At 48.3% G+C, this 12,755-nt stretch overlaps 4 protein-coding genes across 4 annotated transcripts; 3 read left to right on the plus strand and 1 right to left on the minus strand.

Annotated features, from left to right (window-relative positions):
* Window positions 1-424: 424 nt before the first annotated feature.
* Window positions 425-2,350, plus strand: PEX2_078330 (Zn(II)2Cys6 transcription factor; the record flags this gene model as incomplete). Its single annotated transcript, XM_016745103.1, has 3 exons — window positions 425-942; window positions 992-1,080; window positions 1,173-2,350. The coding sequence occupies 3 exons, from the start codon at window positions 425-427 to the stop codon at window positions 2,348-2,350; spliced, it is 1,785 nt and encodes a 594-aa protein (XP_016598021.1).
* Window positions 2,351-3,730: 1,380 nt separating this feature from the next.
* Window positions 3,731-7,734, plus strand: PEX2_078340 (putative ABC efflux transporter; the record flags this gene model as incomplete). The annotated part of the gene is made up of 2 exons (XM_016745104.1): window positions 3,731-6,983; window positions 7,061-7,734. The coding sequence occupies 2 exons, from the start codon at window positions 3,731-3,733 to the stop codon at window positions 7,732-7,734; spliced, it is 3,927 nt and encodes a 1,308-aa protein (XP_016598022.1).
* A 2,760-nt stretch (window positions 7,735-10,494) lies between these two features.
* PEX2_078350 (putative extracellular thaumatin domain protein) lies at window positions 10,495-11,043 on the minus strand (the record flags this gene model as incomplete). Its single annotated transcript, XM_016745105.1, has 1 exon — window positions 10,495-11,043. The coding sequence occupies one exon, from the start codon at window positions 11,041-11,043 to the stop codon at window positions 10,495-10,497; it is 549 nt and encodes a 182-aa protein (XP_016598023.1).
* Window positions 11,044-11,347: 304 nt separating this feature from the next.
* PEX2_078360 (uncharacterized protein) lies at window positions 11,348-11,539 on the plus strand (the record flags this gene model as incomplete). The annotated part of the gene is made up of 1 exon (XM_016745106.1): window positions 11,348-11,539. One exon carries the CDS (start codon window positions 11,348-11,350, stop codon window positions 11,537-11,539), a length of 192 nt encoding a protein of 63 aa, XP_016598024.1.
* Window positions 11,540-12,755: the final 1,216 nt, after the last annotated feature.

Below are 12,755 nucleotides of genomic sequence, written 5' to 3' on the forward strand. Positions count from 1 at the left end.
CTTTGTAGAATATTTAAAAAATATAAATTTATTAACATTTTTAATGGCTCAAATATTAATGACTTAATGAATTAAAAATTATAGGCTAATGCATTCAGAGCTAGAAACTAAGGGAACCTGGGTATTCATTACACATTAAATTCACCCAAGCCTTATACCCTACCCTAGGTACCTACTAGGCTCTCATTGTATATATTAGTGTCGTTAATATCCTTCAGATCGGACTAGTTTTCCCCCTCTTTGCTCAGCTACTTTTTTGTTGGATTTCCCTACGGAAAAGTGTATTCTCTGATCACACGCACTGTGGCGGACCAAGCACATTTTCCCGTACTTAGTTCCTCCCCCTCCATTTATACCCGACAGCCCGCATCCCCCCTCTCGTCAGCAGAGTGCATCTGAGCTCTTATCGGATGCCCTTTCTTCAATGTTGTCCATGCATACCTCATTCTTTACCCATCCGGATTTGAATGAATCTGAAATTCGGGAGAAGGATAGTCACGACAGTCGATCGGATATTCCCATACCTTCATTAGGGATCCGGGGCTCCGTCATCCGAGGCAGCACATCCAGCGCCAGCACTGGTGTTAGCACCGATGATGCTTCGGTCGATTCACTGGACTGGAATGGCGACAAATCGCCGTCGGTCGACCAAGACTATGAGCAGATGAAGGGCTATTCGCATTTCGACACAGCGCAATTGGATGATATTATGGAGATGCCTAAGGTGGAAGAACTGGATGAACTCGATGATGACTTGTTGAGTATTAAACAGGCGGATGTGGAGTCGGGCGCTCCCGCTGCTGTTCCACGGAAACGTGGTCGCCCACGCAAACATCCACTTCCTGCTCCCGGAGGTCAGGCCAAGGTCACTAAAGGTCGCTCCAAGACTGGTTGTATAACCTGCCGGAGGAGAAAGAAGAAGTGTGACGAGACAAAACCTTCGTGAGTTGTGTTCGCCACCAGTGGGCGTGTTTTGTCTAACAGGGGATAGTTGTCAAAACTGCCAGAAGAATGCGGTCGTCTGCGAAGGCTACCCACTCAAGGAGATTTGGAAGAGTGGAAGACAGAGACAGGCTGATGGTAGGCGCATTTTACGTTTTGATTTTGACTGTTTTTGATGCGCTAACTTCGTTTTTTTTTCTTTTCGGTAGCTCGATCCCAATCTCTTACAGCCGTGCCGCGCAGTTTACCCCTCCTCATCGACGGCATCGAAACGGATGTCGACCGTCGCTTTTTGGACCATTTTGTGTACGGTTTCAGCCGCGTGCTGACACTCATCAACGATGATTCGAATCCCTTCAAGGAGATTCTTCTCCCGATGGCGACACAACACAGGGGGCTGATGCATTCACTAATGTGTTTGTCCGGATCGCATCTCTCAGGTCTGGATCCCGAACCAAAGTTGAGGGAGCGAAAGTACTTCCATTTTCACCACGCTATTCAAGATCTGAAAGATAATATCAATGCGTCATCATCAGCTAAGAGCCCCGACGAAGAGGATCGACTGCTAGTCGAGGACCCGATCATCGCATCCACCATCGCCCTCAGCTTGAACACCATCTGCGAAGGTGAAACCAACGGTGAATACCGACCGCATATGGATGCCGCCCGGTATCTGCTGTTGTCACAGCAGCCCCGGAACGAAAAATTCCGCCAGTTCATCGTGGAGTTCTTCCAGTACCATGATGTCTCAAACTCCCTTACCTCGCTTGACCGCCGTCCCAACCTCTTGCACAACGACCTGCACATGCCCGATTGCGTACCCGGCGTGTCAGCGGGGATGTTCCTTGGTGTATTCGACGGTCTCTTCAACTACATCTCGCAGATAACCCAGCTCCGCGACCGTATCCGCGAACGTTTCAACGAGGGTTATGAGCCAGCAGTGGACTACCAGACGCTAAGCGAGGCAGTTTCTGTTGATATGGCCATCCGAGCTTGGGAGACCTCGCACGAGCCCGACACCCCGAACTGGTGCCTGGCCCAGCTCTATCGCCAGTCAACCTGGGTATACCTGTACCGGACGATCCGGCCTTCGCGACCGAGCGATAAAATCGCGCAGGTCGTCGACGATGGGCTCGACTATTTGGACCAGCTGCCACACGATGCATCCGCTTTCAGTATTGTGTTGATGCCGCTGTTCCTGCTTGGTTGTTCTGCGTTCTTGGTTGAACAGCGCCAACGCATTAAGCAGGGCTTCGAGAATCTCAAGTCCTACTCTAACCTGCGCAATATTGACCCTGCTTTCAAGGTCGTTACGCGGGTTTGGGAGATCATGGATACCCGGATGCAGGATAGTTGGGACTGGGAAAAGATCATACGTGATATGAATATGGATTTCTTGATTACTTGAACAGTCCTTTTCTCCCATATCCTGCTCTCTTTCTCTTCTCTCCCCTTACACTTCTGATACCCTGTTATTTCTTATTTACTCTACCTTTTTGATTTTCTTGTTCTCTCCTTGTTGATTATTACCGTCTTAGAAAGGGGATCCTCCCTTTGTCCCATACCGTGGAGACATGATGATCACCCCTCAGACGAGGCTGTACCATGTGGCGTTTTGAGTTTATTCTTACTGTGACTGTGATGATGATGCATATGTATTTGCATCTTGGAGGCCGGGGTATTACTATTACGTTTGCGTTGTTTTTCTTTTCTTTTTTGGTTTGCGAGCATCGGTGCGCCGCAAACCCACAATGTCAAAGGCGTATTATTCTCTGGCTGCATTGCATGGTCCAATATAGGTGCCAAGTCGGTCCTTCCAAAAAGCCCCCCGATTCAAAAAAAAAAAAGACCGAGTTGGTGTTATTTCTGTGAATGAGTGATGTTGGGTGGTCGACTGGATGATCTCATGAGTTGATGGAGGCGTTCTTGTGTCTGGAGGAATGGGGCCTGGTCTGGTCTTATTATTTGATTTAGGTGATTGTATATATTCAGATTTCCCTTGGGTTCACTGCGTGGCAGAATAGGAATCGGGTCTTCATCCTTGTACAGTATTGGATTTGTCTATTTCTTTCTGGCGTATTGGGGAGGTCACTGAGTCTAGACTTGGATCTCGCATCTCCTCACTTTATTTCTTTGTTCTTTAACTGGGTGTTCTAGGGACATCCTTGACTCTAATGCAGTCAGATTTATTCTCTTACCAATACATGTATATCCGAGAGTATAAACCCGAAAAGTTACGAGTTCTGGGAGGATCTGGCCTCAAACGTGTTTGTGTTCTTAGATCTCTTTTGTACATATTATTTGAATACCGTCAGCATGTTCCATTTTGAAATATTACAATATACGTTACTCTTGTGATGCACCTATAATAGGTGGTCCCGAGTCCGACAGCTCCTCGCCTATGCAAGGACCACGTTGCTGCGGGGTGACAGACCAATCGCATTAAAAATTCGGAGGCTAAGTAGAGTCCGGGGTAGGTCCGAGGCAAGGAGAATTAATTTTTCGAGGAAATGTTTGTCCACGAGGTAAGTTGCAAGGATTTGATGTCCAATTAGCCTTTCCAGGATCGAGCCGTCCTGGAATTCGGTTTTTTCTTTTTGGCAGAATCCGGGGATCGTCATCCTGCGGTCATCCTATCCTATCTACCCCATCCTGGTAAACTCGAGTCCACCTGCATAGCATATCCGAACAAGGGAGTCTTACTTGTACAGGGGAGTCTTGCTTGTACGGGGGAGATGACCTGCTACATGGCTCGCGCCCAACCTCGCTGCACCGGCAAAACCCCACCATGGAAAAAGACGAGATCATTACCGAATTGAGCGCAAAGCAACTGGTTCTCCCTGCAGATGTGCAAGACACTGCATACAACCTCTCTCTTCGCGCAGTGAACCCAGTGTGCATCAAAGTCCGCAATTTATCACTCGAAGTCAACACCACCCCACCAATATGGGAGACCTCGCCATCACAGATCTGGCAGCGCTTGCGGGGCCAAAGGCCCTCAAGAACCAGCAAGACAGTTCTGGACAATGTATCCGCCTCCATGCCAAGCGGAAGCCTAACCGCTATAATCGGAAGTAGTGGGTCAGGCAAGACCTCCCTACTCAACCTAATGGCCAACCGAATGAGTCTCTCCCGAGCAGATACATGCGGAACGACAACCTTTAACGACAACCCCGATATTGCGCACATCCGCAGCGCCTACGTCATGCAAGAAGATGTCCTCATTCCGACACTAACAGTCCGCGAGACCCTGCGCTACTCGGCAGACCTCCGCCTTCCACCACCAACAACCCCAGCAGAGCGGCATGCAATCGTGGAACAGGTCATCCTCGAACTAGGCCTCAAAGAGTGTGCTGACACCCGCATCGGCACGACAGCCCACAAGGGCTGCAGTGGTGGCGAGAAAAGACGTACTAGTATTGGCGTGCAGCTCCTGGCGAATCCATCTGTGCTTTTCTGCGACGAGCCCACGACCGGTTTGGATGCTACTAGTGCGTTTCAGATTATCCGGACTTTGAAACGTCTCGCCCTGGATGGGAGGACGGTTGTAGTCTCGATTCATGCGCCGCGCTCTGAGATCTGGAGTCTTTTTGATAACGTTGTTCTATTGGCAAGGGGAGCGGCGGTTTACAGTGGCTCGGTGGAAAGGTCCTTGGCGCACTTTGAGGAGTGCGGACATGTTCTCCCGCCATTCGTTAACCCGGCGGAGTTTTTGATTGACCTTGCTGCTATTGATAATCGGACGGAGGCACTTGAGGCTGCTTCGAATCTTCGTGTTGAGAGGCTGAGGGACGTGTGGCGGTCGAAGCAGACTGTAGCTACAGACACGGAGGCAGAGGACAAAGGAGAAGAGGAGAGACCGAAACCTGAGGTCGGGAGCTTTGAGACTAGAGCTGTGAAGCAGGTCTCATTTCGTCGACAGTTCCGCGTTCTGACGTCTCGAACTTTCAAGACTACCATTCGTGACCCGATGGGTGTTGCTGGTAGTCTGCTTGAAGCCGTTGGAATGGCTGTCATCAATGGTTGGATCTTCCTGCGACTTGACGAAAGTCAGGCAGGTATTCGCTCGCGGGAGGGCAGTCTATACACTGCTAGCAGCCTAAACGGCTATCTCATTCTGCTGTACGAGACCTATCGGCTGACAATTGATATTCGCCTGTTTGACCGTGAACGCAACGAGGGTGTGGTTAGTGTGCCGGCTTTTCTTCTCAGCCGACGAGCAGCTCGGTTACCATTGGAGGACCTTCCCGTGCCGTTGATTTTCTCTCTCATCTTCTACTTCATGGTGGGTTACCGTCTGGATGCGGGACAGTTTTTTATCTTCTTCGTCCTCTCCCTGCTTACGCACTACATTGCCGTAACATTTGCTGCGGTGTCCATTGGTGTAGCGCGGAGTTTCCCTGGAGCTAGCCTGGTGGCAAACCTATCCTTCACGCTGCAATCATTTGCGTGTGGATACTTCGTTCAATCTAACCAGATCCCGGTCTACGTGAGGTGGTTGAAGTGGTGTGCCTATACCTTCTACATCTTTGGGGCTCTATGTGCAAACGAGTTTATCGGAGTCAATGGTTCAGAATTGGGGCAGTTCTACGCTTGTCCATATTCCGATGATCCTCTAGACCCGGCCTGCAAGCAATACACCGGGCGCTATATCATGGAAAGCCTAGGAATGCCGTCCCGCTGGATCTGGCGGCCTATTGTGGTGTTAGTCGCGTTTGCCATTGGCCACTATCTCTTCGCCGCTTTGTTGCTCCAATACAACCGCTTCGCCATAGATGTTGCTCAAGCACGAAGAACTGAAGGAGACCCAACTAGTAGGAAGTCTAAGCTTGCTATCCGCCCAACAGAGGAGACCCGCAAAGTGGCAATATCGCTTGACAAGTACGCGTTGGATATTCGAAAGAGACAAAACCCCTGGGAAACTGCGGGCATCCTACAGATCCTGAGACCTATCACCGCTGAGTTTCAGTCGGGAGAGCTGAACATTATCATGGGCCCATCTGGAAGTGGTAAAACATCACTTCTCAACTCCATAGCCCACAGGCTGCACGGGTCCATGGGGACACAATACCGTGTCCAGGGTAACATGCTATACAATGGCGCCATACCATCAGAGAGTGTAATCCGCTCAGTGACATCCTTCGTAACGCAAGACGACGATGCACTGATGCCCTCACTGACCGTCCGAGAGAGCCTACGATTCGCCGCAGGTCTACGTCTCCCGACCTGGATGACACGCGAAGAGAAAAATAGGCGTGCAGAAGAGATCCTCTTTAAAATGGGACTAAAAGAATGCGCCGACAATCTCATCGGCAGTGAGCTCATCAAAGGCATCAGTGGCGGCGAGAAGCGGCGCGTAACAATCGCAATCCAAATTCTCACAGACCCCAAAGTCCTCCTCCTTGACGAACCAACCTCCGGCCTCGATGCTTTCACAGCAATGTCCATAATCGAGCTCCTTCATAGCCTCGCCGCCGAAGGCCGCACTCTAATCCTAACCCTCCACCAATCCCGCTCAGACCTCTTCGCCCACTTCTCTCAAGTCCTCCTCCTAGCCCGCGGCGGCTACCCCGTCTACGCAGGCCCCGGAACGCAAATGCTCGCGCACTTCGCCAAGCAGGGTCACGAGTGCCCACGCACAACCAACCCAGCAGACTTCGTCCTGGATCTCATCACGGTCGATCTCCAGCAAGCGGACCGTGAACTCGTCACACGCAAGCGTGTGCAGGGTCTCATTTCCTGCTGGAAGGATACACCTCTCGAGCTTGGGCTAAACCGGCAGACGTCACAGATTGCTACGCCTGCGGAGCTGGGAAGTCTTAAGCGTCAGATGCTACCATTCCGGATGACGTTCCCGCTGGTATTGCACCGCTCCGTGGTCAACTTCTGGCGCCAGCCGCCGCTAGTTATGGCGCGGTCGATGCAGATCCCAGGGATAGCGATTATCATGGTGCTTTTCTTTGCGCCGCTGAAGAATGATTATGCAGCTGTGCAATCTCGTATGGGGTTTATTCAGGAGTTTGCAGCGTTGTACTTTGTTGGTAAGTTTACTCTATTTTACCCCAATTCCCTTCGTTTGACGTCCTCTTTTATATAAACATACTAATCTTCCAAACAGGTATGCTCCAAAACATCGCAATCTACCCCAGTGAGCGCGATGTCTTCTACCGTGAAGAAGCAGACAATTGCTACACAGCATCGACATTCATCCTCAGCTACACCGCAATCGAAATCCCCTTCGAAATAATCTCATCACTAATCTTCGGCGCATTAGCGGCCTTTGCAGACAACCTGCAACGCACCGTAACGATGTTCCTCATCAGCGCGTTCAACTGTTTCTGCATAATCAGCTGCGGCGAGTCTGTGGGCATAATGTTCTGCACGTTGTTCTCGCACGTTGGCTTCGCCGTCAATGTGACGTCTACCCTGCTCTCCATCTCGACCATCCTCGGCGGCGTCATGAGTCTCAATGTCAACAATGTGCTGCAGGCGCTGAACCATCTCTCGCCGATCAAATATGCCATTGCTAATCTGGCGTCGTATTCAATGCATGGTCAGGTGTTCCATTGCTCTGATGCTCAGAGGCTTGCTAACGGGAGTTGTCCTGTTGATTCCGGTGAGCAGGTGCTTAAGCTTTACAATTTGGATAAGAGTGGACCGATGAATATCATGGCGTTGGGTGTTTGCACAATCATCTATCGGGTTGTTGCTTATGCATTTATCAAGGCTATGAGATCTCATAGGTTCATGGAACAGTTGAGGGAGTGGCGGGCTCGGAGGAAGGCTAGATAGATCTATTCCCCTTTTCTTTTTGTGAATTTTGGCTGTTCCTTAGTTGAGATACCCCTTCACATGCGGTTTGCTTTCTTTTTCAGATCTCTGTGCTAGATTCAATCATTTTGATAATGGAAGTCTTAAGAAAAGAATCAAGACAGTGAGTACCAAACCATTGTATTCACTTGGATATGCATACATGTTTGATATACACATAGCGGGTACTGTGTCTCTGTGTATAAGCAAAAACCGTAAAAAAGCGTAGGATAAAAGTAAGAGCAACCTAGTACTAGTATCCCCAACAGCAGGTGGCCTAGTGGTAACATGACAATGTGTACCACGAGGGAAGTGCCGAAGATCTTCCACTACCTAGACTGTTCCGGTTCGACTCCGGTCGTTCTCGCGTATATCCCCCTCTTTTTTTTTTTCCATGTCTTCCTTTGTTATTCTCCTTTATAGAAGAGCAGTTAGGTCTAAGGCCTCAGGCCGCATTCGATGCCTGAGGCACTCAACATCAACCAGTATTGATAGCTCTTTCCTCCTGTCTCTCTTTCCTTTGTTTTGTTTCCTGCCATTTCCACGCATTATACTACCGTGAGGGCAGTCCAAAATTTACAAGAAAAGGCTACTATGTCTTTTGCTAGTCCGTACGCCAACGCCCAGCTCAACGAACTATTCCATCTGAAGGTCAACACCTCGGCTGCTTCTGACTGTACTCAGACACTTAGACATGCCATGGATATAAATCAAGGACACTATTCTGATCCTATTCTAGTCGACTTTGGATCTCAGACCGTATTCTACCTCAATATCGGCAACAATGAAACTTAAATCCCGATTTACTTCATACCTCCAAATTTCGAGGCCTAGACGCCTTGGCTTCCAGCCCTTACGCCAGAAAGAACGGCGATAAAGAAACTCTATGCCATTCACTACTTTGGACGCCAAGACACCCAGATCGGTGATAAAATACTGATTATTCAAATATGAGGCTACCAGCATCCGATCACGTGATCATATGTATGAACCATTGGGCATCAAGATCATGCGACATGTGCATTGCACAACGTAAAGAGAAGCACATTGTTGACTAATATGGAAGTTTGACGCAGTGTCAAATATGATCTAACAAATTAGGAGTCGACGGTGAAGTCTGTGACTCACAGTTTTACCCGAGAGCACCCGGTCTACCTAACAGGGCAGGTTGTAACAGGCAACATATTAAATTCACCCCGAATGCTACAGTAAATCCATTGTGCTGTACTGTTCAATGAGAAAAGAGTTGGCAGGGGTTACTCTCCACTTTGTAACGATGGTTCTAGACTGCGCAACCAAAAATTAAGCCCCGAGTGAAAAACCGGCTGTCTTGGCATGTGATGGAGAAGGGTCGACTAAACGGCAAAAGAGTTGGGGAAAAAGTTTAAGCATAACACAGTCCATTGGATGGAATAACCTTAATAATCAGCTTCTTTGAACTTCCGGTTCATCCCCATTTGTTCTTTCCAGACATTTAACCGAATATTTCCACGGTTGATGACGAGTGGTTCACCCATATATTCAAAGTCGCCTCTCAATAGGAACAGTCCTGACAGACACATTCTGCTAGACGTGAATGGGTAACTCGGCACTTTGAGTTATGTGCCTGTCTGTGTGTTTAACCTGTGGATTATGTACCTGTCTGTCGTGGGTCCACACCACGTGTACTTGCGTTGTACAGCATACTATGGAGCAATATATAACCCTATGACGAAAGTAATATAACAAAAAGCACCCACACTAAAACTTGAATAATGACCAGCAACACCGTAAAGCATTATTCACGAGCGAAAAGCGCAGATCAGAGGCAAATTCATCCGCCTCGGTCCTTTCAACGAGAAAGATCCAGCAAATCAGATCGAGGCTAAAGTGGCGGAAATCTCGAATCGAAAATCTCGAAGCCAGGCAACCCCTCAGTGGACACCTTAGACGCCATCCCCCCCATCCGACTGGCGGAGGATCGACATCCTGTGCAATGGACCTGAGGGGTGGAGTCAGATCTGCGAATGGGAGATTTGTGTGTTGGGGTTTTTTAAGGGTCCCTGTCTATCACTTGTTCTAGAGCGTGCTTATACTTGGTCTCGGTGTGTTGGGCAGAGTCTTCGTGGTTCCACTATTCGCTCCATATGTTTATGTGTAAAGTATGTGATCGTCTGTGGACTCGGGGATTTTACCTGTTTGTGCCTTTGCTCGTGTACTTTGCTCCACGGTCTTTTTTCGGAGCGTTTTTGCCTCCCAGGAATTTTTCATGGTTTAGGTCTCTTTTTTTTCCTTTTGCCTAAAGTCAAATGGTCTAAAAGTTGAGGAAGTCACTATAGTGCTAGCAATGAAAAATTTAGAAGTAAAGATCGTATATTTCGTGTAAATCTTCAAGATCTGATGATCATATGTCTATTCGCAAGTCTATCTCTCTCCCCCACCATATATAACTCCCATTTTTCTATATTCAATCCAAGTGTTGGGGGGGGGGGGGGTTTTNAATCATAGCTCGTGACGAGACATCCTGCCCCAGCGGGAATCAACCTGCTATAGATGGGGAGAAGACATGTCGAATCAACCGAACATGTTGTATAACAAAAAAATCACCAATCTCATCTCAAAAAAGCATCACCATCTAGGGTAACACGTGAAAAGAAAGAAAAAATCATCTGCCGACTAGGACTAGATGGAGTCGTGAAAAAGGTATAAAAAGCGAAAGGATGCACGGTTCAACCGGCCAAACAAAAAAGGCAGTGGACAAATCTAGGACTGGCCCAGGGACAGGTTCAGAGCAGTGTCGATGGGGCAGCCGTGGGTAGCGTGGTCATCAGTGGGCGTGAGGTAAGCGGCAGAACAAGCAGTGTCGCCAGCCTTGCAGATGGCCGTGGGGCAAGTGGAAGACTCGCCAGAAGGGATGACAGAGAAGCCGAACTCTGTGAACTTGTTGTTGCCTGCCTGCATGTCAATGCAAGACATGTCCCAGAAGATGGTGTCACCGGCCTCGGTGTACTCGAACTGGAGAACATCGTTCTGATTGGGATCGAGGGCCAGCTTGATAGAGATGCCACCGCCGTTGGGGTTGGTGCGCCATGTCTCGGAGTAGGTGCCACCGCCGCTAGTGATAGTCTGCATGGGGCCGACGTCGCCGGCAACGGACCAGGCGTAGACGTCCTGGGCGAGGTTGTTGGTGATTGTGACACCGCCGCCGTCACGGCGGACCATGCCTTGGCGGCGGACCATCATGTCCTGGGGAAGAGCCGAGGCCATGGCGGAGAAGAGGGCAGCAAAGCCGAGAGTCTTGGTGAACATCATGTTGAAGAGTGGGAAGATGTTATATAAGAGAATGATATAGTGGGATTGTGATTTGAGTCTAGTCGATAGACGTAATGAATGCAACGAGAGTGAATCTCGAGATTGAAGAGAATGAATATAAAGAAGGAATGTACTGGTTGTACTTTGAAGTGAATGTGATGAAGAACAGAAATCCCGGGGTGAACGAGAGGGTTTATATAGATTTTGAATTGAGAGAGTATATAGACACTAAGAGATACAAACGGACCCTGAAAGAAAACGTGCAAAGCCACCCATACTTCGAGCCATGGATCGGGTCAGGGAAATGTGGGTCAACTCAAAGGCAAAAGGCGAAAAGGCGAAAAGGCGAAAAAAAGAAGAAAAGAAGAAAAGGAAGAAATTCGAGAGAAAAAAACAAAATAGTGGAACCAAATCAGAGCGTCTCGCCCCCAGGGCCTATTCGAGTTCCTGTCGAGCCCTGGAGAGAGCCCAGACCGGTGAGAGATTGGGCGCGTAGAACCGGACTATAATAGTATATATGAGATATGTAAGATGTACCTATACTACATAAACTATCTTATTCTACTTGTCAACTGCAGAATCTGCATTGCTACCAGTTAGGGCATCACCGCTACCTGCACATCGTATATGTGATACTCTTAAACTTTATACAATATAGCCGTGTCGATATAGAGACCTTTGCGTGTTTATACAACTGACCACCAATCAAAGTTCCCCACTGATCGCCAAGACGCCCCAGCTGACAGCGTGGCAATAGTGCCCACAACCCCTGGAACCCCATGTCATGGCCATCCGGCCGCCTCCGCGGTTCTCCAAACAGATGGAAGGAATTGGTTGAAAAAAACTCTGAACCAAAAAATCTCCATGGCAAAGAACATGGAAGAAGCTCGGAAGCATGGCTACACAGCCACTTATTTTGCATTTTCGCCAGGAACCACTGGGGGTTTGGATATCGTTCTATTATGTTGATATGTTAGCCACCACAACCTTTCTATCCCATTCCTCGGATTACATTCGGGGAAATTATCGCAGAATAGAAAAAAACACAGAATCTAGAATTAAAGTCTGTTCAGGGTTGAGGCAAATAATATGAGCGACTAATGGATGTCGAAAAGAAATCAAGGTACATGCTGTACTTTAACATCATAATGAGGCAAGTAGGGCATTACCAAGCGACAATTATATTATACAATATACGCAGTATTCTAAAAGAATGTCAATAACTGCAAATTACCAATCCGACCGGTCTGGCTCCATGTATGTCGATAATTCTTATACAAGCTTATCCTTACTAGGTAGTAGGTGGGAGCTGACACTCCACAGCTCAGACCCTCTTACAAGAAAAAAAATACTATGTACAACATGTACGGAGTACGGCGTACAATATTACCTAGAATAGTCCTGGACTAGGTGTCAAAAGGCCCTGAGCCAATAACATATTTAGCAACACCCCACTAGACGCCTCTGACGTTGATCTGCACCCTGCACAACTGACTGTACCTGGCGATCGAGTCTGGATTCTTTCTGACGAAAAGCACGTTCTACATTATACATACACAGCGAAATCATTTTATCCTAAGTGGTCCTAAATTAGGGCTCCGATCGTCCATACAGTAAACAGTATTCGAGATCATCGGGTTTGAACTAACAAAGCCCAACTAAAACCACCCGCGGTCCTTAGATAGCTTCTGGGCAAGTAGCTGTGGAATGTA

Source organism: Penicillium expansum (genome assembly GCF_000769745.1).
Source record: "Penicillium expansum strain MD-8 chromosome Unknown contig268, whole genome shotgun sequence".
In the NCBI taxonomy this organism is placed as follows: domain Eukaryota; kingdom Fungi; phylum Ascomycota; class Eurotiomycetes; order Eurotiales; family Aspergillaceae; genus Penicillium; species Penicillium expansum.